Source organism: Pan troglodytes, chromosome 8 (assembly GCF_028858775.2).
Source record: "Pan troglodytes isolate AG18354 chromosome 8, NHGRI_mPanTro3-v2.0_pri, whole genome shotgun sequence".
Classification (NCBI taxonomy): Eukaryota; Metazoa; Chordata; class Mammalia; order Primates; family Hominidae; genus Pan; species Pan troglodytes.
Genome location: NC_072406.2, coordinates 56,146,762 through 56,174,193, shown reverse-complemented (window position 1 = coordinate 56,174,193; position 27,432 = coordinate 56,146,762). Strand labels below are relative to the sequence as shown.

The following is a 27,432-nucleotide window of genomic DNA, read 5'->3' as shown; positions in this document are numbered from 1 at the left end:
AGTTTTCTCTTTGGACATTTTTACCTATTCTGACAGCTCCTGCTTTACTCTTTCCATTCTCTTTCTTGGAACTAGCTTTTTAACAAACTCCTTCCTTCATCACAATCATCCCACTCATCATCTGACACTATTTTGAGCACTCCTTTACTTTCTCTGGTGATTTAAAAAATAACGTTCAGCCAGATGCGTGGCTCAATCCAGTAATCCCAACACTCTGGGAGGCGTAGGTGGGCGGATGGCTTGAGTCCAGGAGTTCCCGACCAGCCCGGGCAACACAGCGAAACCCCGCCTCTACAAAAAATACAAAATTTAGCCGAGAGTGGTGGTGCTACTCAGGAGGTTGAGGCAGGAGGATCGCTTGAGCCCAGGAGGTCGAGGCTGCAGTGAGCCGTGATTGTACCACTGCACTCCCGCCTGAATGACAGGGCGATACCCAGTCTGGAAATAATAACAATAGTAACAATGTTCAGCTTAACCTGTGATGAGTGCCTTGACATCATCTCTTCATGAAGAAGATCCACCAAAATAAAATGGTTACAGTTATTAGCCCTACAAAGCATCAAAAAAAAAAAAAAAAAAAAAAAGAAAGAAAAGAAAAGAAAGAAAATCTGTCCCTGGCTTAGCCATTAGCCACCAAATCTGTGTGTTCAGGTGCTCTGTGACTGAAAATCTTGCCCTCGACCTGGGTCTGAGTTACATTCTGAGGTTTGGGGGCTTCTCACACCACGGAATTTATCACCTGAGCAACTTCAACCTGACAAATCCCTCCTAACGCCCCGCTCTGAGACCCCTTTAGGCGGTCTCCGGAGTACTCAGTGTACCTTTTTTTTTTTTTTTTTTTTTCTTTGAGACGTAGTCTCGCTCTGTCGCTAGGCTGGAGTGCAGTGGCGCGATCTCCGCTCACGCAAGCTCCGCCTCCCGGGTTCAAGCGATTCCCCTGCCTCAGCCACCCGAGTGGCTGGGACTACAAGCGCGCGTCACCGCGCCCGGCTAATTTTTTTGTATTTTAGTAGGGGTTTCACTATGTTGGCCAGGATGGTCTCGATTTCCTGACCGCCTGATCCGTCCGCCTCGGCCTCCCAAAGTGGTGGGATTACAGGCGTGAGCCACCGCGCCCGGCCTTCAGTGTACTTTCCTTATTTTATTTTTTGAGACAGCGTCTCGCTCTGTCGCCCAGGCTGGACGCAATGGAGCAGTCACGGATCACTGCAGCCTCGACCTCCCGGGCTCAAGCGATTCTCCCGCCTTAGCCTCCCAAATTACTGGGACCACAGGCTTGCGCCACCAAGCCCTGCCATCGGCTCTCATTTCCTTTTCCCATCCTAGTCTTCAATCAGGCGTCCTTTCGGCGCACATTTCAGTGTCCTGCGGAGCTCACCAGTGTCCTTCCTTCAGGGCCTCAGGGGCAGTCAGAGGGATCTTTCCCGCCGCTCCACTCCCTCCCCCTCCCCCTATCCCCTCCCCTCCCCTCCCTTCTCCTCCCCCTATCCCCTCCCCTCCCCTCCCTTCTCCTCTCCAGAAACGTCCTCGCTTGTCCGCCTCCCCCGCCAGCCGTGTCGGCTCTGCTCCGCGCCCAGCCGGCCAACCGGCGGCTCAGCTCTGGGCGCGTCACAATGCGCCGTCGCGGCCCCGCCCCCGGACGCCGGACGCAGAAACTCCGCCCTGCCGCGGTCCTTGCGTCCTTCCGGCTCCGTCGTGGAAGCAGGACTGCGCCGCGTCTTCCTCAAGGTGGGGTTCGGGGGGCCACCGAATCGCTGTCACGCCGGCAGGTAGCAGGGGGTGGGGACGCGGGCTCCTTGGGCTTCTGTTTCCTGGTGTCCAGGGCAAAGGGCTGAGCCGGGCAGTAGGGCCTAGTCGGGGCCTGGCACGCCGGGAGCAGGAGGGCTTCCGGCAAAGCCGCGTGCGCTCGACGGGCAAGCGCTGAGGATTGGGGCCGGCAGCGCGCCGGACCCCGCCCCTCGTAAGCTCCGCCCCGTGCTCGCAGGCGGGGGTTTCCATGGTGATGGTCAACAAGCCTCAACTGCCTCTGCTACAACTGCCAAGTTCCCCGCGTCCCACCCTCCTCTAGGTGCTCCGAGGGACCACCGGGGTGCCTGATATGAGAGCGGGAGTGTAGAGACTCGGAGGCCGAGGTGAGGGGCGGCCAAAGTCTCCGAGGTCGAAGGCCGCACACCCGGGACCTGGCGGGGACCGGGTCCCCCTGGGGGTGGGGACCGGGGGGTGGGATTTGAGATTAGGGAGACTATCCGAAGTCCAGGGCCCCGTACCCGGACTACCTGGGGACTGGGCCTATTGGGGTGGGGATCGTTGGGCTGGGGCTGGGATTTGGGATCAGGGAAAAGAGATCTGAGTTTAAGCGCCGCAAACCTGGGACCGAGCGAGGACTGCACATAATGAGGGGCCGTGGCGCTGAGATTTGGGTGACGGGATTCGAGGTCGAGGGGCCCGTACGTGGGACCGGCAAGAACTGGACCCACTGGGATCGGGAGACGCAGCGTCGGAGGTCGAGAGCCGCACGCCCAGACAGTGGTCCCACGCGGTGAGCACCGCGGGCTGAGATTTTGGAGTCAGGAAAGCGCGGTTAAGGCACGGACGGCCGGGTGCGTTAGTCCGGCCCCCTGGCGGGGCGCTGGCGACTGCCGGAGGGCTCTGAAAGTGAGAACAGGCCTGGCGCAGTGGGAGGCCCAGCCGGGAGGATCTCTTGAGCCCAGGAGTTCCCGACAAGCCTGGGCAACATAGACTGTCTCTACTGAAAAGTAAAAAAAAAAAAAATTAGCCACGTGTGGTGGCGCGCGCCTGTTGTCCCAGCTACTCGGGAGGCTGAGGCGGGAGGGTCGCTTGCTCTGAGGTCGAGGCTGCAGTGACAGTGATTGTGCCACTGCATTCCAGCCGGGCGACGGAAGTGAGACCTTGTCTCAAAAGAAGTAATAATAATAGTAATAATACCTGAGTAAAATGAAAGCCGCGCGCTCACGTGGCTGCAGGCGCCTGAGAGTTGCACAAGACTTCCTTGTGGGGAGTTGGCTCCGCCCTCCTCCCACGCCCGGTTCCCGTAGCCTTAGCTCTCGGCCCTGGGCCCTTTTTCTTCCTCGGCTGCGCCGCGTGTCCTCGGAGCGCGGTCCCTGTATTGGTCTCCTGTTCCTAGAGGTATCGTGTTTGTATTTGGGGTGAAAATCTGACTCGTGCGCGCTCTTCAGCTTAGTCGTCCTTTTTTTTTTCCTTTTGTTTGTTTGTATTAAGTATTTTCGTCGATTCCGCCCTGCTCGTAGGAAACTTGTGGACGGGGCCCGGCTCCTGCTGCGCCGGCTGCCCGGCTCCCCCAACCGCAGAGTCGTGGACCAGAGTTTTGAGGAGCAAGGCACCCGACTCGCCCTCCCCCCCAGGCCGCCCCGGGCGCGGGAACCCCTCGCCCTAGGCGCCTGGGACCCCCGCTCGGCTCCGCGTGTGTCCCGGCGGAGGGTGGAAGGAGAGCCGAGCTCGGCCATTGCCCGCGGGCGGCCCGGGGACGAGCTGACGCGCCTCTTTAGTTCTCGAAACTGCTCGCGGGCGCTGGGGGCTCGGGCCGGCCATCTGTGTGGCGGGACGCGAGGCGCGCGCTGGCGGCTGCGCGCGAGGGGCAACGGGCGGCGGCGGCGGCTTCCCGGAACCGCGCGGGGCGGGCCCTGCGCCGGGGTCAGGGCCACAGCCTCAGGCGGCAGGGAGTTCTGAAAGCGTAGTTTTCAGTCGTTCCGTCCCAAAAGTCATCTTAATTCTTCCAAAAATATACGCATATAATTCTTTCTACTTAGTTATATTTTTAAAAGTTAAATACGTGGTTGTCTCTGAATTCCTAGTAAGATGAAAATTTCTTGGGTTCTCCAGGTAGGTGAAAGATACCTTAAGTGCTATTCCTGCAAAGTGACTCGTTGCTCTCACAGAATTTATAAACTATAAAATAAGACATTACTACTTTAATGAATATTAAGAGAGAGATTGCATTATTCCTAAGCAAGAAGATCTTTTGCCTTGTAGGTATTACATTCCGGTGTGCATTCTGTAGATTAGAGTCATTATCGGCCGGGCGAGGTGGCTCACTCCTGTAATCCCAGCATTTAGGGAGGCCGAGGTGTGGGAGGATCGCTTGGGCCCCAGAGATCTACCCCGTCTCTATAAAAAAAAATATATTATTTTTTGAGACAGGGTCTCACTTTGTTGCCCAGGCTGGAGTGCAATGGTGTGATCTCGGCTCGCTGCCGAGATCCTCCTGTGCTCAACGGATCCTCCCACCTCAGCCGCCGAGTATCTGGGACCAAGGGCACTCTCCAGCACGCCCGGCAAATTTTTGTATTTTTTGTAGAGATGGGGTCTCTTTATGTTGCCCAGATTGATTTTCAAACTTTTGTGCTCAAGCGATTCTCACGCCTCTGCCTCCCAAAGTGCTGGGATTACAGGCGTGAGCCATCGTGCCCGGCCACCTTTTTGTAAACTGGCAAGTTTTCTGTTAAGGGTAGCGTTACAAAGCTTTATTCAGGTAAAAATTGGAATTTATTTAAGGGAAAAGACTGAGTAAATAGAAAAGTTACTTATCCCACGTGGCCAGAACCTTGGAAAGCCTGGAGGCAAATGAGAGCCCGGTGGGGGTAGATGCCTGCAGGGGCTGCAGAAATGTGACAGGCCCTTTCCTTGGAGGTGACTTCTCTAATTCCCTCTCCCCCACTGAGCTCTGGTTCTCTGCTCTTCGGGAGAACCACATTAGTTGACTCTTACTAGGTCCTAGAAGTTTTACTCCATTTTCTAATTACATGCTCAGGACTACTCCAAAAGGGCTTGCTATTAGCCCCGTGTTTCAGATGAGAAAATGGAGGTTGGGAGAAGTCATGTGTCCAGGGACACAATTGGGACTGGGTCCCAAGTTGGACCGGGACACCCCTCCCCTGCCAGGGCCCTTGCCCTGTCTTAGTTGCCCTGGGCTACGGTTCTTGTGGAGGGCAACAGGGTGGGCAGAGGGAGAACTGAGCTCAGCCAAGACCACCCTGGCTTATTTTACAGCAAATCCCAGACCAATAAGGTCTTTATTAATAAATAAATCCGCAGTATTTCTAAGAACTTTTAAAACCTAACCATGATACTGCTGTCATGCCTAAAAATACATTCCAAAATATCAAGTATCCAGGGTTTAAATGTTTCTGTATTAAATTTTTTTTTTTCCCGAGACGGAGTCTTGCTCTGTCACCCAGGCTGGAGTGCAGTGGCACAATCTCAGCTCACTGCAAACTCCACCTCCCGGGTTCATGCCATTCTCCTGCCTCAGCCTCCCGAGTTGCTGGGACTACAGGCGGCCGCCACCATGCCCGGCTAATTTTTTGTATTTTTAGTAGAGGCGGGGTTTCACCATGTAGCAAGGATGGTCTTGATCTCCTGACCTCGTGATCCGCCCGCCTCGGCCTCCCAAAGTGCTGGGATTACAGGCGTGAGCCACCGTGCCCGGCCTGTATTAAATATTTTAAACAGCTGGTTGGTTTGAGTCAGGATCCAAAGTCACACCTTATATTTTGTAGATAACTTTTTAAATTCAGAGCAGCACTGTCCAATAGAAATATAATGTATGCTATAAATGTAATCTTATATTCTTTAGTGGTAAAAGGAAACATGATTCATTGTATTAATAATTTAACCTAATATATATCCACTACTATTTTGCATGTAATTTTAAAACACTTTCATCTCTCCATGATCTTGACTAAAATAATTAAAAACAAAATCCTGTGAACTTGTCAAAATCCAGTGTGAGTTTTACACTTACACATTTCAAGCGTGGTGAATGGATGCTGTGTAAGTGATCATCTAGAGGTTCCCCTTTCTTAAAAGGCTCCATCCCCCGTTATATTTGTCTGGCTGTCTTGCAGCATTCCTTCCCCACACTTCGCATTTTTCTGATTGTTTTTCCGTGGTGGTCTTTGAGTGTCTGTTCTTTATATTTCCTGTAAAGTGATAGTTACCTCTAGAGGTAGTTTTTGGTTTTGGTTTTATTTTTGTTTTTGAGACGGAGTTTTGGTTTTGTTGCCCAGGCTGGAGTGCAATGGTGTGATCTTGACTCACTGCCTCCTGGGTTCAAGCAATTCTCTTGCCTCAGCCTCCTGAGTAACTGGGATTACAGGGGTATTTTTAGTAGAGACGGAGTATCAACTTGTTGGTCAGGCTGGTCTCAACCTCCTGACCTCAGGTGATCCACCCGTCTCAGCCTCCCAAAGTGCTGGGATTACAGGTGTGAGCCACCGCACCCAGTCTGGAGGTAGTTTTGATTCAGATGAGTTTTTGGAAAGAAAACTTACTTGAGGTGCTGTGCTCCAACCGGAGGCACATATTGGTTAGTATCTTCTCTTTTGTCATGTTACAGCAGCTATTAATGATCATTACGTAGATACATTATTTTCTTAAATGGTTTCCAAATTAGTGATATTTTAATAATCGATTCCTTTTCATTTATTAGCAGGAATACTTTTTCATGTGATCGCTCTAAGATGTACTTTTGTTTTTGTTTTCCTTTTTTTTTTTTTAGAGACGGATTCTCACTCTGTCACCCAGGCCGGAGTGCAGTGGCAGGATCCAGGCTCACTGCAGCCTCCGCCTCCTGGGTTCAGGCGATTCTCAGGCTCGTGAGCAGCTGGGATTACAGGTGTGCAGCACCACCACGCCCATCTAATAGTAGAAATGGTGGAGTGGCAGGGGGTGGGGGGTTTCACCATGTTGGCCAGGCTGGTCTCAAACTCCTGACCTCAAGTGATCCACCTGCCTTGGCCTCCCAAGGTGCTGGGATTACAGGCGTGAGTCACCCACCACGCCCAGCCCTCCACATTTTTTTTTTTTTTTCCGAGAAAGGGTTTCACTTTGATGCCCACACTGGAGTGCCCTGGTGTGGACAGAGCTCACTGCAGCCTCAACCTCCTGGGCTCAGGCAATCCTGCCTCAGCCCCCCAAGTAGCTGGGATTACAGGTGTGTGCCACATGCCCAGCTATTTTTTTTTTGTATTTTTTGTAGAGAAGGGGTTTTGCCATGTTGCCCAGGGTGGTCTCCTGAGCTCAAGTGATCTGCCCACCTCGGCCTCCCAAAGTGCTGGGATTACAGGTGTGAGCCTCTATATATGGCCTCAGTTCTTCCTTGACATAAATTCAGCTTAGCATTTCTCATAAAACATTAAAAAAGTACCTCTATACTTTGGCTCCATTGATACATCAGTATGAGAAATTGCAGTGATTGAGTTTGAAATGATCAACTACACTTGCATTCCTGAAATCCAACTTGGTCATAATATCGCTTTATATATTGCTGGATTAGGTTGACTGATACTTGGTTTGGACTTTTGCATCTGAGTTCTTGAGTGAAATTAGCCTGTGATACTTGATTAATTGTAAAACTCTTTTGGAAATGAAAAAATCAATTCCAAGTTCATTGTAGATGTAAGTGTAAAAATTTAGAGAAGAACATCAACGCTTTGTAATTTCAGATAACTATATGGGCTGGGGCTAGGAAAAAGATCTCTTGAAAATGACACAGGCTGGGCAGGGTGGTTCACACCTTTAATCCCAGCAGGGCCAAGGCAGGCGGATTGCTTGAGGCCAGGAGTCCAAGACCAGCCTGGCCAATGTGGCGAAACCCCATCTCTACTAAAAATACAAAAATTTGCCAGGTGTGGTGGTGTGCATCTGTAATCCCAGGCTGAGGCAGGAGAATTGCTTGAACTCAGGAGGTGGAGGTTGCAGTGAACCGAGAGTGGAACAATGGTTTGAGCTCAGGAGTTCAAGATCAGCCTGGGCAAGATGGCAAGACCCTATCTTTTCAAAAACAGAATTTTTAATTAGCCAGGTGTGATAGCGAACACTTGTAAAGACATAGAGGATGCAGTAAGTTGTGATTGCAGTACTGCAAACCACCCTGAGCAAGAAAGCAAGACCCCGTTTAAAAAAAAAAAAAAAAAAGCCATCATAATTAAGAAAAGGCATGACAGATTAAGACTCCTATTAGATTTATCCTAACGGTATGCCTCCTGTTAGACAAAATGCTTCACCTAATACAAATACAGATACTCTTACTTACTGTTATATCCTGATAAACCCATCATAAGTTATTTGATTAGAATAGTGCCATCTAATAGAATTATGATGTTTATGACAAATACATATCTTTTCTAATTTAAGTTGGTGTTAGATACCATATACGATCCTCTTAAAGTACATAGAATTCAGAAGTTAGTTTTCTTGTGATGTTTTTGTCTGGTTTGGTAACACGTTGTATTAGTATGCTAGGGCTGCCATGCAAAGTAATACAGACTAGTAACAAATTTTCTCACAGTTATGGAGGCTAGAAGTCTTAAGATGAGGGTGTTGATAGGGTTGGTTTCTTCTCAGGCAGGAGAAATAATGTGAATAGTAGGAATTCCAGAAGGAGAAAAAGACACAGATGGAGGCAGCAAAAGAAGCGATAAAGGATAGAAGTAAATTTTCCTGGCTTAAGATCCCTGTAGTTCCCATTAGGATATTTTGAAAAGACACAGCACAGGCGTGTGTTGGTAAAACTCCTAAAGTATAGAGGAAACTGCTTTCGAAAAAGTGTGTCCTCCAAATCTCTTATCTTCTCCCCCATTGTTTCTGTTTTGATGTTTATTCTACTTCGTTTTCCTTTCTTTGAATTCATTACTATTAAATTTAAAACTCAGTTTTAGTTCCAGAAAGTTTTTTTTTTTTAAGTTTTGTAATGGAGTGGTATCTGAAGTTGCTCTTTTTTTCCTGTTAAAATCATTATGGTTTTTGTCTAGCACTTCTTGTTCCCTGAAACCTGAGGTGTGGTGCGTTATTTCTGGGTGCCGGAGCCCCTCTTCTGTAAATTGTCATGTTCCTTTCCTCCTTCCATCTCTCTGTTCTCCACAATTCCCCCAAGGCAGAATGCAGTGGTTCCCTGGGCAGCACAGCTCAGGGCCAGCAGTCTCAGCTCAGGGCCTGCTGCTTGGAACCTGACTAAGGTGTCATGTTTCCATGGAGGCTTCAGGAAGAATTCCCATCCCAAGGAATGTACCTTCCTCAGGGGGCTGAGGATACCCCACAGGCCTCCTTTCTGTCCAGCTCCAGGGTTTGACTATGCACCTACTTAGGGGCTGCTTGCTCAAGGGAGAGAGGTACAGGAGGTGGTCTGGGAAAAACAAAATTGATCTTCCTATCAATTGTATTTTTGTTTAGCGGAATCTGTACACACCCATTTCTTTGGATATTATTTCCAGTTACTCCAGCTAATCCAAATAATGATATTTGCCCTCAGTTAAGAACAGATTTTATTTTTAGGAACAGAAGTCTAGTAGCAGTTTTGCTTTTTATTAACGTTTTAAGGAACATTTACCTTAGATATCATGATTCTTGGGCATTTGCAAAATGCAATCAATATCAAACAGCAATGGTTGCTTGTTTTATGATCGGTCAAAATTTGTCCCTTATATTAATTTCAGTACAAACAGTATAGATAAAATTTATCTAACATTACATTATACTACTCTTGATGCTTTTTAGTAACACAGCTTTTGAGAAATGAATGCTGAGGGAAGCAGTGTGTTATCCCCCCAGACTTAGCTACAGCAAGTAAGTGAAAGGACCTGATAGATGGTAATGGAAAACAGCTTTCCTGTTGCATGCAGATCAGGACAGATCCCCTTTGGTGGATATAAATGTAGTAATAATGGAGTAAACATTTAAAATGTTAATATATGCTCCATCTGCAGCTTCTCAGTCTTTTTCTTTTTTTTTTTTGAGACAGAGTCTCGCTCTATCGCCCAGGCTGGAGTGCAGTGGTGCGATCTGGGCTCCCTGCAAGTTCCGCCTCCCGGGTTCACACCATTCTCCTGCCTCAGCCTCCTGAGTAGCTGGGACTACAGGCGCCCGCCACCACATTTGGCTACTTTTTGTATTTTTAGTAGAGACGAGGTTTCACCGTATTAGCTAGGATGGTCTCGACCTCCTGACCTCATGATCCACCCGCCTCGGCCTCCCAAAGTGCTGGGATTACAGGCATGAGCCACTGTGCCCGGCCACTTCTCAGTCCTTAATAGCTTTTAGGATAGCTCTGTGTATTGAATTTGGCATGTTGTGTGAATTGGGTTAGAATTCTCACACTTCAGATACATGTGCCCCTGAAAAGTTAAGTACAAATGTGTGTGTTGGTGCATTTTTTTTAAAATGGAATTAGTGTCTTGTATCATAATTCTTGAGTTCATGACAGCAGGAAGTACTTAAGAGTGACTGAATAGGAATTTTATAAAATTGCTGGGTTGGAAGATACTTTTGAGGCCATTAAATCCAATTTTCAATATTTCCAACAGAAAAGGAAAACATCCATACAAATATGGTCTATGATCTGCTCACATACTATATACCATGATGGGGAACTTTTGCCCCCAAGACGCATCTTGTGCTTCTCATGTGAACAGACATGAGCAGCAGAATCTGTGTCCTAAAATTTCTTCAATCTAAAGGATTCACCACGAAATAAGAATATGAATACAAAGCATCCAGCACCAAAATGTATCCCAGTAAAGGGCTTTGGTAAAAAATATAAATAATTTGAACAAGTGTCCAGAGGGGAGATAATGTACAGAAGGAAAAAAGAATAATGGGCTTTTAACTTCTTTTTTTCCCCTCAGTTTTTATCTTTTTCCTATATAGAGATGGGAGTCTCACTATATTGCGCAGGCTGGTCTCGAACTCTCTTGGGCTCAAGTGATCCTCCCACCTCGGCCTCCCAAAGTGCTGGAGTTACAGGCTTGAGCCACTGCTCCTGGCCAGCTTCTACTTTAAACCTCAGCTATTTATCAGGGAAAAAAGAATTTCCCTTCTTTCTACATGAAATTCATCACTCAGTGTTCCCACTGACCCATGCTCCTGTCTGTTTAAATGTCACTTCCTCAGAACCCCAATCTGAGCTAATCCCTATTTTCTGTTTTTCGTTCATTCTAAAATTTGTCATCATATATTTGTATATTTCTTGATTTCCTACTCCACTGTTACTGGACCCACCAAGGCAGGAACTGTGTCTTTTTACCACTACAGTTCCTGTATCTTTTAGGTGTGTAGTATTTCTTGGTGAGTCAGTCAATCTCCAGACTCAGTCATTTTTCTCTACATTACACATTCTTTCACATTCTTCAGTTCCCACCAGTCTTCCTAGACTTGTTTCATTCCTTCCCATCTTGTCTCTATGTATCTCTTCCCACCATTCATTTTCCAGATAGCATCTAGACTGTTGTGTTAAAAAGCAAAACTCCTTTCACACCACATTCCATTAAATGCCTTCCCATTGGCCTTTGAACACCAAACCAGGCCTTTAAGGCTATGTCATCTCCTACCATTGATCTCAGACCTAGCTGCAGTTGCACAATACAACCCCTGGCTCAAGTCTTCTGCACACGTTGTTCCCTCACAGGCAGGAACTCTATGGTGACTGATCAATAATTAAAACTTGCCTTGGGCCAGGCACAGTGGCTCATACCTATAATCCTAGCACTTTGGGAGGCCAAGGTGGATCAGTTGAGCCCAGGAGTTACAGACCAGTCTGGGCATCATAGAGAGACCTTGTCTCTACTAAAAAATTAAAAAGAAAAAATTAGCCCGGCTTGGTGGCATGCACCTGTGGTCCCAGCTACGTTGGGGAGGCTAAAGGTGGGAGGATCATTTGAGCCCAGGAGGTTGAGGCTAATGTGCCTGTCACACAGATTCAACAGTTACTAATCATGGACAGTTATTCTCCATCTCCCCACCTACTACTTTGTGGACAACTTCAAACAAATCCAAGCCATCACAAATATTTCAAGATGGATTTCTAAAACTTAATTGCTTTATTTTATAACATAACCATAATTCTGTGGGTTCTTTTATCTGGCTGGAACTATTCTGAGGAAGGACTGGCTCATTTGTCCTTGTAGTTTCCCACAGTCTACATCACTATATGCAGTATGTTACTGTTCCCTGTAATTCCTGTTATCTAGTAAGTGCATTCTAAAGACTTGCTTTCTCTCAGTTTTACAAACAGTTGTATTAGCCGGGTGTGGTTGCATGCCAGTGGTCCCAGCTACTCAGGAGGCTGAGGTTGGAGGCTTGCTTGAGCCTGGGAGGTTGAGGCTGCATTGCCATGATCTTGCCACTGCATTCCAGCCTGGGCAACTGAGCCAGACCCTGTCTCAAAATAATAATAATTCTGTGAAAAACGTAAAACAGGCCGGGCGCGGTGGCTCACACCTTTAATCCCAGCACTTTGAGAAGCTGAAGTGGGTCGATCACAAGGTCAGGAGTTCGAGACCAGCCTGACCAACATGGTGAAACCCTGTCTCTACTAAAAATACAAAAATTAGCCAGGGTGTGGTAGCGCACGCCTATAATCCCAGCTACTCAGGAGGTTGAGGCCAGGAGAATCGCTTGAACCTGGGAGGGGAGGTTGCAGTAAGCCGAGATCGTGCCATTGCACTCCAGCCCGGGCGACAGAGCAAGACTCTCAAAAACAACAACAACAACAACAAACTCCAAACAGGCCGGGCATGGGGCTCACGCCTATAATCCCAGTACTTTGGGAGGCCGAGGCCAGGGGGATCACGAGGTCAAGATATCGAGACCAGCCTAGCCAACACGGTGAAACCACATCTCTACTAAAAACAAAAACTAGCTGGGTATAGTGACATGGGCCTATAGTCCCAGCTACTTGGGAGGCTGAGGCAGGAGAATCGCCTTAACCCAGGAGGCAGAGGTTGCAGTGAGCCGAGATCATGCCACTGCACTCCAGCCTGGGTGACAGAGTGAAAACTGTGTCTCAAAAAAAAACCAACCAAACAAACAAAAAAGTCAAACATACACAAAAGTAGAAACAAGTGTAATGAAACTCTTATGTATACATCAGGAGCTTTAATAAAAATTACTAGTTCATAGCACATCTTGTTTCATGTATATTTCCACTTTCCAAGTAATCTGAATCATTCAAGAAATCAGGTATCATCTGCAAATATTTGTGGCTCTAAAAAGGGTCTTTTAAAGAAATAACAGTATAATGACAACAAAATTTACAATTCTAATATAAAATGTCACTGATAATATTATCGAAATTGCTTTATAGCTGTTCTCCAGTTCATTTGAATTAAGATTCAGAGGTCCACAAAATTGCGTTAGTTAAAAGTTTTAGGAATTGCGTTAAAAAAATTTTTTTTTCAAAGATTTTTTTTCAAAATCTTTACGTGTGTCCATGGTCAAATGTACAAACCAAGGTACGTCCGCTAGTTCCATTTTAGAGGCGGCCTCCCAGAGAGGGGCTGTGTCTAACTTGCTGGCTTCTCTTCCACTCTGCAGTGCCCGCCCTTCCCCGTGGCTGGCACTCTGGACTTTCCCCAGGTCGCGCTCGCGCCTGGCTCCCTTCGGGAGAACTCGGAGAAATGTCTTCCCGCCGCCCTGGCTCTCTTCTTCCCCCACTTCCTGCCTGGGCCCAGCGCGCGGGCCACGGGGCCGCACCTGCAGGCACGCGTTTCCCATTGGTGACATCTTGGCGGGCCCGGCAGTGGCACTTCCTCCTCTGCACCCCGTGACCCACGTCCGGCTGCCGGTCTTGGATCACGAGGCCTCCGCTTCCCGGACTCCGGACCCCGCGCCTCCTCGGGGCCGACGGGCCAGTCCCTGGCGTGGTGAGCCGCCGCGCGGGCGCCCCGGCCCCGCCACTCCAGTCCCGGCCGCCCCCCACCAGGTCCCTTTCCGCCGCCCCGGTCGCTCGGAGACGGACGCAGACCTAGGAGCGCCTCTTCCCTCCCCTCCCTTTAGCCGCGCTCGGCCCGCGGGTCCCGGAGCTCCCGCCTAGGCAGCGCTAGCTTGGCGGGCCGCGGAGCAGCCCCCACCCCACCTTGCCGTCGCCCTCAGGGCCCCGGAAGCCCGCCAGGCGCCCCCTCCCCTCCCCCTCCCGCGAGGCGCCCTTCCCTCCGGGAACCCTCCCGTCCCTGCCCCCACTCTCCCCGCTGCGCCGCTCGCTCCGCCCCCCGCCCGGAAGCTCCCGCCCGAGCCCGCGCAGGCCCTGGGGCCGACCTTCCTGCCGGGCCGGGCGGTCCGAGGCTGCTGGAGCGCCGTGAGCAGGCCGCGGGAACGTCGCCGTCACCTTGTCTCGGGGCCTTGGCGCTGCTTCCCGCCAAAACACGTTTACCGCGCGCCCGGGCCTCCCACCTTGCGGAAGGGGCCCCCCCACCACTTGGATTTCTGTTGCAGGTTGAGAACAAAAACATGCACCTGGAGTTTCCCTGGAGCCCTCTGCGTGGTTGAGCTTCGGTGGAATTTCGGGGCTCTTGGCTGCCAGCCGCGCTTGCCTGGTAGCAACAGAAACCAGTCCCGCTCGCCTCTGTGGTAAGTCTAGAGCATGAAAGTCCGCGGGCCCGGCCGGGTGGACTTTGGTTTGAGAGTGGAACTAAGTGAGTAATGGGGGCGGCGCGGCCGGCGCGCTCCCAGCCGCCTGGCGAGAGTGCTGCCCGGTTTCCCGGGGGCACGGGAGTGTGTCTAGGAGGGGAGGCCAGGATCCTTCCTCGAGTCCTGTCCTGAACAAAAGAAAACGAGGTGGGTGGTGCTTGAACGGCCCTGTTTACTCTGCAGATAGCCGAACTGGTAGGACTCCGGCGCGCCCTATTTATCTTGATTGGCTCTGCCTGAAGGCAAGCGTTAATCCCGTCCAACCTGTATCACTGCGAAGAGCTCGTTCGGGAGCGCTTTTTGGAAATGCAGATTCTTAGCCCCCACCCAGATCTGTTTTAGGGTTGGTGTTTTAATTATCTAGGTGGCCCGCGTGCAAGCTCGATCTGAAAACCTCCGGGTCCAGTCACCTGGGGGAGCTGAGCAGCCCTCCCCGCCCCCAGCGCTTTCTTGGCGCTGCGGACGGGGAGACCAGACTCTTCCTCTGCGTGCGTTGGCGGTGCGCAGTGGCCGTGGTCTACAGGCTCACAGCGGCTGGTCCATTGGGGTAAATGGGTGTACGTGGGTCTGGTTGCCAGCTTGTGCATGTCCCCAGAGAGGCCTCAGGGTGTTGGTCTGTGGATCACGCAGGGATAAACAAGGGCATAAGTGGATCAGATCATTAAGATGACTGGGTTCCACCCTTTAGATCCTTGAACAAGTCGGATTGTTGAAGCCTTTTGAAAACCTGATTCCAGAGTACTTGAAACTATTTCACCCCTGAATAGGTTTCCTAATAAATGTAATGCTTTCCATTTGTACACCCCCCCAAGAGTGTCTTAAGTAATAATCACTGGAAGTTTGCAAGACAAGGCAGATTTGATTATCTTCATGTTAAGACAACAGGTTCAGCATAATTAGCTGGTTTTACTAATTCCACATTTCCAAAACTCAAGCAGCTTAGTTCTCAGAATTCCATAGCCCTCAGCCCGTGTCCTAGTCCTTTGGGGCAGCGTTATTACTGGGATGTTGGTGATCTAGTGATGATGATGTATATTCTAGTGAAGCATATTTCAAAGAAGTTATCCAATAAAACTGAAAGTGTCTTTTGGATGTGTCTCCACACTGCTTACAGAGGGGTTCCTATAAATCAGATTGAACAATTTCTAGCAAGCACCCTTGCTCCATGCCCATGCTATCCCAGTGAAAGAGGGGTCTTAAGGTCAAGTCCCCTGTGGTTGTCACTTCTCCCCCACCCATCTCCCTCCCAAGTGCCCTGCCCCCGATATTTAAATTTCCTCCCAGCACTCAGGGTCCTCAGTGTACAAACTTAGAATTGGGCAGAGGCGGGCAGATGACCTGAGGTCCGGAGTTTGGGACCAGCCTGGCCAACATATTGAAATCCCATTTCTACTAAAAATACAAAAATTCGCTGGGTGGGGTGGTGCACGCCTGTAATAATACCAGGTACTGAGGCAGGAGAATCTCATCAAGAGTAAATCTCATCAAGATCAATAAGGCGTTTCCCTTTTGTTGTGCTCTGTATTGCCCTGTGAAAAGATAATACTTCCAAAATGCTGTTAGGCGGATGGGGTGTGAGATTTAATTTAAACCCAGGGGCTATATAAAGGGCTTCCCAGCTGTCTCTGTCCTTACCTGGAGTTCTGATCCCAGAGCCAGTGTCTAGGATCTGAGACCACACAGCCAATATCGCTCTGTTTTTTTTTTTTAGGACATTTCATTACCATCCAGAAGTGTCTCCCACTGAAGGCATCCGTGGTTGTTTTTAAGGTAAGCTATTTTAAGAAGAGCCTTTTTTCAGCTGCAGTATTTATATTTGTTATACTCAAATTTGCTTAGCAGCCTGGAGTGAAAAAAGTTTTATCCCTAACTTTAACCTTGAGCAGGACACCACAGGGCTCTTTTCAGCTTGAGTTTTTAGTTAATGAAAAGCCTCAGGACTTCTGAGAAATGGAACAGAAAACCAATTCTGGAGTAAAAATAAGCAGTAAGTGTTTTAAGTGTACACATGTGTTTTGGAAAGGAATGGTCTCTTCGCCTTGCCTTCAGAGAGGAAGTAATTTTGCTTCTGAAACATTTCCTGATGCAAAACACTTATGACATGTAAGAGATTAGGCATTTTAAGTAATTCTTCTATGAAATGTTTTTATTTTTTATGCTTCTTGTATGTCTTTTTCAGCCTAGCCAGGCCACTGCCTTCTTGAGGAAGGTGTTGACCCCCCTACACATGGGCAACAGTTAATCCTGGCTAATCTTGGACCAGCTGGGTCAAGTCTGTGCTGAGGATGGGGTCATGGTGGCCAACAAAACAGGCACAAGTTTCTCCCCAGTAGGCTCCGATTGTGGGTTTAAGACCCCTTTAACAACACAAGAGTGCTGTGGTTAGCGTAGAGCATGAGACTTAATTTGGATAATGAGAAGACTTTTGAGAAAGGTGGTGTATTTGAGCTTAGACCTTAAGGATTAGTGGGATTTAGGTAGGCAGAAGGTTGAACAGAGTATATTTGGGGAGAGAATTAACCATGAGTGTCAACTATGTGCGTCACATCCCTGAAGGGGCAGAGAGCTTGCCACATTCCGGGAGAAAAAAGGAAGTGATGTGAGCTTAGGTAGAAGAGTGTTGCAGGCAAAAGTTGCAAGGCCTGAGGGACCCCATTGGGCCTGTGGTCCTTGTTCTGAGGTCAGTGGGAAACCACTGAGGACTTGGATGCAGGACAGTAATGAGTTTTAAAAGTACACGTGAGCCGTAGATGGGATTGCAGTAAGGCCTAGCCACTGTGCTTGGAAAACTTTTTTTTTTTTTTTTTTTGAGATGGAGTTTTGCTCCTGTTGCCTAGGCTGGAGTACAGTGACGTGACATTGGCTCACCGCAACCTCTGCCTCCCGGGTTCAAGCGATTCTTCTGCCTCAGCCTTCCTGAGTAGCTGGGATTACAGGCATGCGCCACCACGCCTGGCTAATTTTGTATTTTTAGTAGAAACGGAGTTTCTCCATGTTGGTCAGGCTGGTCTTGAACTCCTGACTTCAGGTGACCTGCCCGCCTCAGCCTCCCAAAGTGCTAGGATTACAGGCATGAGCCACTGCGCCCGGCCTATGCTTGGAATTATTTAAAAGATATATCGGTAATCTGGAATTGGCTGTTTGTACATAGAGGAATTAGAATAGGAGAAATAACAATATGAGGTACAGAAAGAAAATGACAATTTGATAACTCCCATTACAAAGAAAAGAATTACTGAGTTCATAGGCTGCCATTCAACGTGTTAGGAACAGGGTAGAGCTGTGAGGCACCTTTATTGCTGAGGAAATGGAAGAGTTGAATAGGATTTAGGGATGAGGATACTGTGGAGAATGGGATCACCCAAGGGAGTTGAGTTGATTGGATTTGAGGGCTTGGGAGAAGGTCAAGGATTACTCCAGTTTCCTTCTAGAGCCTCTGGGTGCAGGTAGGGGCAGTCATGTTGCTATTGGAGTGTGACAGAAGAGAGAATGAGGTTTAGTTGTGGCACAGAGGAGAACCTGTGGAGTGGAGTTGTGTCTACTCGTCTGGGCTTCAGGGAGCCGAAGACTGGGGGTTTGTGTATCTCCTGACCCTGGAGATGATTATGGAGACCCTGGGAGCAGGTGAGTCCACTGAGAAGAGGACTGGGCCCAAGCCCGATTCCCTACAGTTAATGGTTAAGGAAGGACTCAGAGACTGTCTAAGTAATTAACTGGAAAACCAACAGTAATTGCCAACAGGAGTGAAAGGGAGAGGATTTCCAGGAAAGAATGGTTAAGTAAGATGAAGATGAAAACATTTGCTCTTTTTCTTGCCATGGAGATCTGTATAGTAGGATCATGCAGTTTTTTTGTTTGTTTTTGTTTTTGAGACGAGTCTCTGTCGCCTAGGCTGGAGTGCAGTGGCACAATCTCAGCTCACTGCAACCTCTGCCTTCCAGGTCCAAGCGATTCTCCTGCCCCAGCGTCTGGAGTAGCTGGGATTACTGGCGCCCACCATGACGCCTGGCTAATTTTTGTATTTTTAGTAGAGACGGGGTTTCACCATGTTAGCCAGGATGGTCTCGATCTCCTGACCTCATGATCCACCTGCCTCAGCCTCCCAAAGTGCTGGGATTACAGGTGTGAGGCACTGTGCCCGGCCAATTTTTCTGTATTTGTAGTAGAGACGGGGTTTCACTATGTTGGCTAGGCTGGTCTGGAACTCCTGACCTCAAATGATCTGCCTGCCTTGGCCACCCAAAGTGCTGGGATTACAGGCGTGAGCCACTGTGCTCAGCCTAGGTGTCCACCACTATGCTCGGCTAATTTTTGTATTTTTGGTAGAGACGGGATTTCACCATGTTGGTCAGGCTGGTCTTGAACTCCTGACTCCGGTTATCCACCCTCCTTGACCTCCTAAAGTGCTGGGATTACAGGCGGTGAGCCACCACACGTGGCCTTGATCATGCAGTTTTAATGGAGGGGAGTGGAAGTGACAGTAGAGGCCTTTTGACAAGATTTTGCTGAACAAATCAACAAGTAGCTAGAGGCAAAGTTGGCACAGGGGAGGTATGACATGATTGGGTAGAACTGAGCATGTTTAATTACCAAGTAGACAGGGCTCAGTGGAGAAAGGGGAAAAGGAAAAAAAGAAGAAAGCATGGCCCCGGGGTATGTGAGGTTGGACCCAGAGCAGAGCTGTTGTTCACGATGTCTGCTGTAAGGGGCCCACTACGTGCTTACAAACTCCTGGACTCTGACTTGACTTCACAAAGTCCACTTCCAAGAGTAATGTCAACCAGCTGGAGAGGAGGTGAGAGTCTGTAAGGCTGCCCCAGACATCTGAAGGGCTTTGGACAAGCAGGGTGCTGGGGTAGGACAGTGGGCGATATTGAGGGCCCGCTTACTCTATGGCTGTTCACTCTGATTTTCTTTTTTTTTTCTTCTTGTGTGGTGGGTTTTTTTTTTTTGGAGTTAGTCTCGCTCCGTCACCCGGGCTGGAGTACAATGGTGCGATCTCCACTCACTGAAAACTCCGCTTCCTGGGTTCAGGTGATTCTCTTGCCTCAGCCTCCATAGTGGCTGGGACTACAGGCGCCCACCACCAAGTCCAGGTAATTTTTTTTTTTTTTTTTTTGAGACAGAGTCTTGCACTGTCGCCCAGGCTGGAGTGCAGTGGTGCGATCTTGGCTTACTGCCACCTCTGCTTCCCAGGTTCAAGCGATGCTCCTGCCTCAGCCTCCCAAGTAGCTGGGACTACAGGTGCCCGCCATCACGCCCGGCTAATTTTTTGTATTTTTAGTCGAGACAGAGGTTTTGTCTATTGGAACTCATGACCTCAAGTGGTCCCACCCACCTCGGCCTCCCAAAGTGCTAGGATTATAGGTGGGAGCCACTGTGCCTGGCCTCACCCTGATTTCTACAGTATTTCACAACTTGGGGGCAGCATTAGCCACCAGAGAACATTTGGGAATGTCTGGAGACATTCGGTTGTCAGAACTGGAGGTGGAGGGTGCTACTGGCATCTAGTGGGCAGAGACCAGGGATGCAGCTAAACATCCTACAGTGCCTGGGCCTGCCTCCACAACACAAAGAACTGTCTGGTCCAAAATGTCAGTAGTCCTGAGGCTGAGAAATTGTAGCTTAGAGGCACCGTTTCTCCTGGCTGTGTGCAGCTGAGCCACTCAGTACATCCATGGAGTAGTCAGATATTTGTTTGGAATCTTCCAGAGCTCTGGTTTTACTGGGCGCGTACAGTTAAGAAGTTCATTGAATGAATTCCATGTATTGTGAGGAAGGAATGTAAAATGATACTTGCTCTAAGCTGGATTATGAAGAATGAGAGAAAGAGGCTGTGTGGATAAGGAAGCCAAGGTCTCTACAAAGGAGGGGGATAGCAGTTGTGGTGGAGGGAGTAGGATGTGATTAGGTGGGGTTTCCTGCAGGGAATGGTGAAATCATTGGAGGTAGGAGTCCAGGAGAAAATGGTTAGTGGATTATGGCTTCATCTCCCCCACCCGGAACGATGGCTGGACCTAAGGCTAGGAACAGAACTCGAGGGAGGCCTTCAGATACTTCTCATGAGTGAGGAGCAAGACCAGGGTATGGTCAAAGACAAAAGGACAGGCGGTGCCTAGCCTGACCCAGTGTTGGGAATGGAATTACATAAGAAGCCCCCACCTGTAATTGAGCTGTCCCAGACCCATTATCCCAAGAGACAATACAAACTTGCCCTGACTCTCCAAGGAGGAGCTTCTTTACTGTTAGCACAGAATTCCCTCCGTGGACAGGAGAGGAAGAATCTGCTGTGACCTTGCTCTGCCAGATCAGCATGTTGCAGTGGCCATATGCTGCTGCAGGGGATTTAGATAAGGCCCTGGGGAGGCGGGGACCATTACTTTCTAAGGTGGAGGCTAAACCCCAGGGTTTGTTGCAGACCCAAAGCACAGTTTGAGAATTGGGGATAGGATTATTTATGCCCAATCCTTTGCCGTTCAGGATTATTTTATAAAAGTTGATGGAGTTTATGTACATAGTCAATAATTTGAGGTGGGCAATGAGCAATCCAGGTTAGGCTCCCCTTGACTCTCTTCCCAGAGGCTTCCATGTTGCACTCATTAGCAAGGGTGACATCTTTTAGTTAGGCTGTATACTTTCAAAGCCCTTGCATTCCAAATCACAGTTCGTGAGTAAATGCCGAGTGTTTGGTCTTGGTGATGTGTTCAGGATATCACATACTGTTCTGTTTCATTTGTGCCATTATGCTTATTGGGAGAGGAGACACATCTTGTTATCTTTATAATCTGGTGTAGACACAGGTAAATTTGAAAGATTTACACAATTATCCTTTTAGACATTGTCAATTTGAAATGATGAAGCACTGTATGATAATATGTCATTATCTGCAATGGCTACATCAAACTTTAAAATTACTAATATTCCCTGAAGCTAGTGCAGTTGAGCATTTATTTATTATGAATTTGCTTTTCCTTTTCTTAAATTACACTTACCTTTACTTTTTGTCTGTTTTTTAAGTTGTGGGGTTTTCTTATGGAGCTTTTTTCCCCACATGATGAGCCCATATTTCTTGAAAAGGCCACCAGCTATATCTATTATGCTTGATGTAAAATGACACTTTGAAACATTCGATTTCCAGCTGTGCATGGTGGCTCACGCCAGTAATCCCAGCACTTTGGGCAACTGAGGTGGGCGGATCACCTGAGGTCAGGAGTTCAAGACCAGCCTGGCCAACATGGTGAAATCCCGTATCTCCTAAAAGTATAAAAAATTAGCCGTGCGTGGCGGCTGGTGCATGTAATCCCAGCTACTCAGGAGGCTGAGGCAGGAGAATTTCGTGAACCTAGGAGGCGGAGGTTGCAGTGAGCCGAGACAGCACCACTGTACTCCAGCCTGGGCGACAGTGAGACTCTTGTCTCAAAAAAAAAAAAAAAAAATTCCATATACTCCTATGCTCATTTTGAGCGTCACCTTTGACAGTGTTCATATAAAAATACGTCTTTGGCCCCATGATACTGCATATTTTTCTTGCTTGTGGCTATGTTATATACCCTGCTGTCTAGGTCAGCTGCTCCTCTTTCTCAGAAGACTGCCTTCCAGTGTGTGGTTGGCCTTACTCTGAGTTGACTTCAGGTGCCATGTACCACCCTGGTGGGAAAGGCATTTCTCAGCCCTCTTGCGATTGCCCTTTCTTCCTGATGCCCTCTTCCAGATCTTCAGCACAAGGCAGCAATTCTGCTATATTTTATGTGAACCTGTGAATCATCTGATCTGGTTTCTCCATTTATTTGCAGTGCACATAACTAAGTCTGCTGGTGAATTTGTCTGCTTGTCTGTATATGTCATCAGTTTGGCCTCATACTTGACTGGTATTTAGTTTGAATTGACAATTTAGGAGCAAAATCATAACTCCATAGACAGTGGAAGCCATTGCTGTCTTGTATCCTGGCAACATTACTGCTGATGAGAACACTAGAAAATCTTACCCTATGTTGTGGTTTAAAAACAGCCTGCTATGTTCCCATCCCTTATTTTTACTCATGAAAGTAAAAGTATCCTACCGTAGACAAGCAGATTTACTAAATTTACTATTTTACCAAATGTAAGGCGTATAGTTTAGGAGGAACAACTCAGGAGCTCTTATAGGTGAACTGCCACATATTATTATGACAAATATGTGGAATAAATATAACAAGGAAATGCGCTTGCTCTAACCTGACTGAAACTTACATTTCTCTGTGTTCAAGGCACCACATTCACATGCATCGTCCTGTCTTGTAAACTCCTGATTTGTTTTTCAAACTGCCTGTGACTGATAATGTAATTTTTTGAGAGACCTGGCGTTAAATCTTAGCTCTCAATTGTATTTGGTATATTTCTTAATGTCTTGCTACCTCTCTCATCTGTAAAATGGGGAAAATTTCTGTTGCATACTAAATAAATTTTTCTTTTTTTTTTTTCCAGCCACAAAAAAGCCACACCCAAGATCACCTGACACCCACCCTGTCAAGTGTCCATGATGCTGGGCCCTGAGGGAGGTGAAGGCTTTGTGGTCAAGCTCCGTGGCCTGCCCTGGTCCTGCTCTGTTGAGGACGTGCAGAACTTCCTCTCTGACTGCACGATTCATGATGGGGCAGCAGGTGTCCATTTCATCTACACTAGAGAGGGCAGGCAGAGTGGTGAGGCTTTTGTTGAACTTGGATCAGAAGATGATGTAAAAATGGCCCTGAAAAAAGACAGGGAAAGCATGGGACACCGGTACATTGAGGTGTTCAAGTCCCACAGAACCGAGATGGATTGGGTGTTGAAGCACAGTGGTCCCAACAGTGCCGACAGCGCCAACGATGGCTTCGTGCGGCTTCGAGGACTCCCATTTGGATGCACAAAGGAAGAAATTGTTCAGTTCTTCTCAGGGTTGGAAATCGTGCCAAACGGGATCACATTGCCTGTGGACCCCGAAGGCAAGATTACAGGGGAAGCGTTCGTGCAGTTTGCCTCGCAGGAGTTAGCTGAGAAGGCTCTAGGGAAACACAAGGAGAGGATAGGGCACAGGTACATTGAGGTGTTTAAGAGCAGCCAGGAGGAAGTTAGGTCATACTCAGATCCCCCTCTGAAGTTCATGTCCGTGCAGCGGCCAGGGCCCTATGACCGGCCCGGGACTGCCAGGAGGTACATTGGCATCGTGAAGCAGGCAGGCCTGGAAAGGATGAGGCCCGGTGCCTACAGCACAGGCTACGGGGGCTACGAGGAGTACAGTGGCCTCAGTGATGGCTACGGCTTCACCACCGACCTGTTCGGGAGAGACCTCAGCTACTGTCTCTCCGGAATGTATGACCACAGATATGGCGACAGTGAGTTCACAGTGCAGAGCACCACAGGCCACTGTGTCCACATGAGGGGCCTGCCGTACAAAGCGACCGAGAACGACATTTACAACTTCTTCTCTCCTCTCAACCCTGTGAGAGTCCATATTGAGATCGGCCCAGATGGAAGAGTGACGGGCGAAGCAGATGTTGAGTTTGCTACTCATGAAGAAGCTGTGGCAGCTATGTCCAAAGACAGGGCCAATATGCAGCACAGATATATAGAACTCTTCTTGAATTCAACAACAGGGGCCAGCAATGGGGCGTATAGCAGCCAGGTGATGCAAGGCATGGGGGTGTCTGCTGCCCAGGCCACTTACAGTGGCCTGGAGAGCCAGTCAGTGAGTGGCTGTTACGGGGCCGGCTACAGTGGGCAGAACAGCATGGGTGGCTATGACTAGTTTTGTTAGGAACATTTGAGTTACTTCAATCAAATTTTCACAGGCAGCCAACAAGCAATTAAGAGCAGTTAGAGGAAGCTGGGGGACCCATTTTGCACCATGAGTTTGTGAAAAATCTGGATTAAAAAATTACCTCTTCAGTGTTTTCTCATGCAAAATTTTCTTCTAGCATGTGATAATGAGTAAACTAAAACTATTTTCAGCTTTTCTCAATTAACATTTTGGTAGTATACTTCAGAGTGATGTTATCTAAGTTTAAGTAGTTTAAGTATGTTAAATGTGGATCTTTTACACCACATCACAGTGAACACACTGGGGAGACGTGCTTTTTTGGAAAACTCAAAGGTGCTAGCTCCCTGATTCAAAGAAATATTTCTCATGTTTGTTCATTCTAGTTTATATTTTCATTTAAAATCCTTTAGGTTAAGTTTAAGCTTTTTAAAAGTTAGTTTTGAGAATTGAGACACAATACTAATACTGTAGGAATTGGTGAGGCCTTGACTTAAAACTTTCTTTGTACTGTGATTTCCTTTTGGGTGTATTTTGCTAAGTGAAACTTGTTAAATTTTTTGTTAACTAAATTTTTTTCTTAAAATAAAGACTTTTTCACAATGACTGGCACAGATTATCTACTCAGCAAAAGATAGCAAAATGGGTGGTTGAAGATAATTCATTTTAATCGTAATGTATTTTAGTGTGAATTTAAAAATTTCATACATCAAATCTATGATCTCCCTTATATTCTTATGATGAGGCTAAATAAAAGTCTAATAAAAATGTTAAATATGTGAATGGTGGAAATGGTGACTAGCAGCACACATTCTGGGAAGCATCAAATAGACACACGGCCCCAGCCACCTGCAACTTATGTGCACTGTTGTAAACCATTCAGAATTTTCCTGCTAGGCCCTTGATGCTGGAGTCACATCTGTTGATAGCTGGAGAACTTTAGTTTCAAGTACTACATTGTGAAAGCAATTATTTTGTTTCTAGTTTTTATAAAATGCTGATTTAAACTTTTTTTTTTTTTTTTTTTTGGTCACGCTCCTGATTTCTGTAGGGCGCATTTGTTAATTAGGTTATGACAGGATACACATTATCAAGCTTGAGACCCATTTTCAAATTGCTATCCACCTTGGCAACAGCAATGTTGAAATTCAGGCAGCTCTATATATAGCATACAGTATTACTATCATTTTAAACCTTATGCTAAATACAAACCATCAGGACTTTAAAATGTGGAGTTTATTTAAAACCAGTCTATGCAAAAATGCTATCTACCATTGGGAATTCTTCAACTTTATTTTCCCACTTCACTAGCTGTATAATGTAACCTATATGTTATGATTTTACCAATATTAAGGGTCTTCATTAGTATCTTAAAGAGTAAATAAATGCTCTTGGTAAAACCCCTGAGAGCTGCATTAAAAATTAGGTCTGTGAAGTCTTCAGCCTTTTCTAGCCTCATTGGGCTTCAGAGGCTCACCTTAGGTACAGCCCTTCGTTCCAGTGTTCTGCATGCTTATGTTCTGCATGCTTGGATGGCCTGATGTGAGGGCAGCAGCATCACCAGGAATGGCAGGGTACAGGGACGCAGAAAGAGGCACTCGGAAGACTGGCATGGGGGAAACCTAGGGAGAACTGTCCTTGCTGTAACCCTGATCTGGGATCTCTGCCCACCTGTGGGCCTACCATGCTTCAAGTGTCAGCACTGCATGGGGAAGGAGAGGCCTGTAGGTGAGGGAGACCCACAGAAACAGGTGGAGTTTCAGCTGGAAATGGGGCTGGAATGCCATGAAAATGAGACCTCAGATTTCGTAGAGTGGTGGAGATTCAAAGAGTACCCTCACAACCCTGGAAGTCTATGCTAGATTTAGGATGCATGGGTGGAAAGGGCTCCAGGGGATGGGAAAGGGAATGTGTTAGATGACCTGACATCCCAAGGTAACAACATAACATGGACAGCAAAACATCCCCTTGGTCCAGGATTGTTAACTTTTGTTGGGGAGGGACAAGTCTCTCTCTGATGCCCAGGCTGGAGTCTAGTGGCATGATATTGGCTCACTGCAGTGTCAGCCTCCCGTGCTCAAGTTATCCTCCCACCTCAGCCTCTCAAGTAGCTGGGACTGGAGGCGCACACCGCTATGCCCGGCTGATTTCTGTATTTTTTGTAGAGGTGGGGTCTCACTATGTTGCCCAGACTGGTCTTGAACTCCTCAGCTCAAGTGATCTGTATTCTTCAGCCTCCCAAAGTTCTAAGATTTCAGGCATGCACCATGGCACCCAGCCATGCCCATTTGTTAATACTGTCCATGGCTGCCCAGGTACTACAGCAGGCAGAGACATGGGTAGTTGTATCAGAGACCACATGGCCCACAAAACCTAAAATATTTACTGACACTACAGGAAATGTTTTTCAACCTGTGGCCTTGGGCATGACTAGGGCATTCCCTGCAAGGTGAAAGTCAAGATACTGCATCTTGTTATGTTGTAGAACCCCAAATTCAGGCTTGCGTACCTGATGTGTAGCTGATGCCAAACACCAAGACAAAGGTGCTTGGAGATAAAGGTTTATTTGATTTGGCCAAGGTGAGAAATCTGCCTTAACAAAAAGAAGCAGCGTGGAGTTTTTTTGTTTGTTTGTTTTGTTTTTTTAGAGATGGGGGTCTCCCTATATCGCCCAGGCTGGAGTGCAGTGACTTTGAGAGAGTCTCAAAGTGCTGGGGTTACAAGCGTGAGCCACCGCGCACAGCCTCAGCATGGAAGTTTTGACCTCCGTTTTCACCCTGGGCCAGTTCGCCCCTCCTGAGGCAACGTGGTGGTCCTCCACTCCTGGGAGGTCATAGCGAGGCCGAACTTGCTGCAGATACCCAATCGACATAGTACACTACAGCCTCGGCCTTCCAAAGTGCTGGGATTATAGGCATAAGCCACCATGCCAGGCATGGGGAGTTTTTACACAGCTAGAGACTAAGGGAGGGGCAGTTTCAGAGAACCGAGGGGGGAAAAGTCTGTGTTTCTTTAGTCTCACATAGTGTCTTGAATAACCAGACTTCTGGGTGTCTGCAGCTGGTCGCAGTGTGTTTAAAGACATTCATTACTTCTGCAAAATTTTTTTATGGCCCTGAAGTTATCCCCTCCTTCACAAGGAACAGTATTTCAGCAATTCATAATTTCATTATGGGAACAAGGAATACTGGGCAAAAAGCGAGTGGTTAATGTGTAAGCAA

General features: G+C 47.8%; 1 protein-coding gene across 7 annotated transcripts; it reads left to right on the top strand.

Moving 5' to 3' along the window:
- Positions 1-930: 930 nt before the first annotated feature.
- On the top strand, positions 931-24,817 carry HNRNPF (heterogeneous nuclear ribonucleoprotein F). Of its 7 annotated transcripts, none has more exons than XM_016962425.4 (4): positions 931-1,728; positions 14,245-14,379; positions 16,151-16,209; positions 22,903-24,817. In XM_016962425.4, exon 4 carries the CDS (start codon positions 22,955-22,957, stop codon positions 24,200-24,202), a length of 1,248 nt encoding a protein of 415 aa, XP_016817914.1. In that variant the 5' UTR covers positions 931-1,728; positions 14,245-14,379; positions 16,151-16,209; positions 22,903-22,954; the 3' UTR covers positions 24,203-24,817.
- Positions 24,818-27,432: the final 2,615 nt, after the last annotated feature.

Coding starts and splice junctions, on each gene's coding strand:
- HNRNPF (XM_016962425.4), top strand. CDS start 22,955: ATGATGCTGGGCCCTGAGGGAGGTGAAGGCTTTGTGGTCAAGCTCCGT.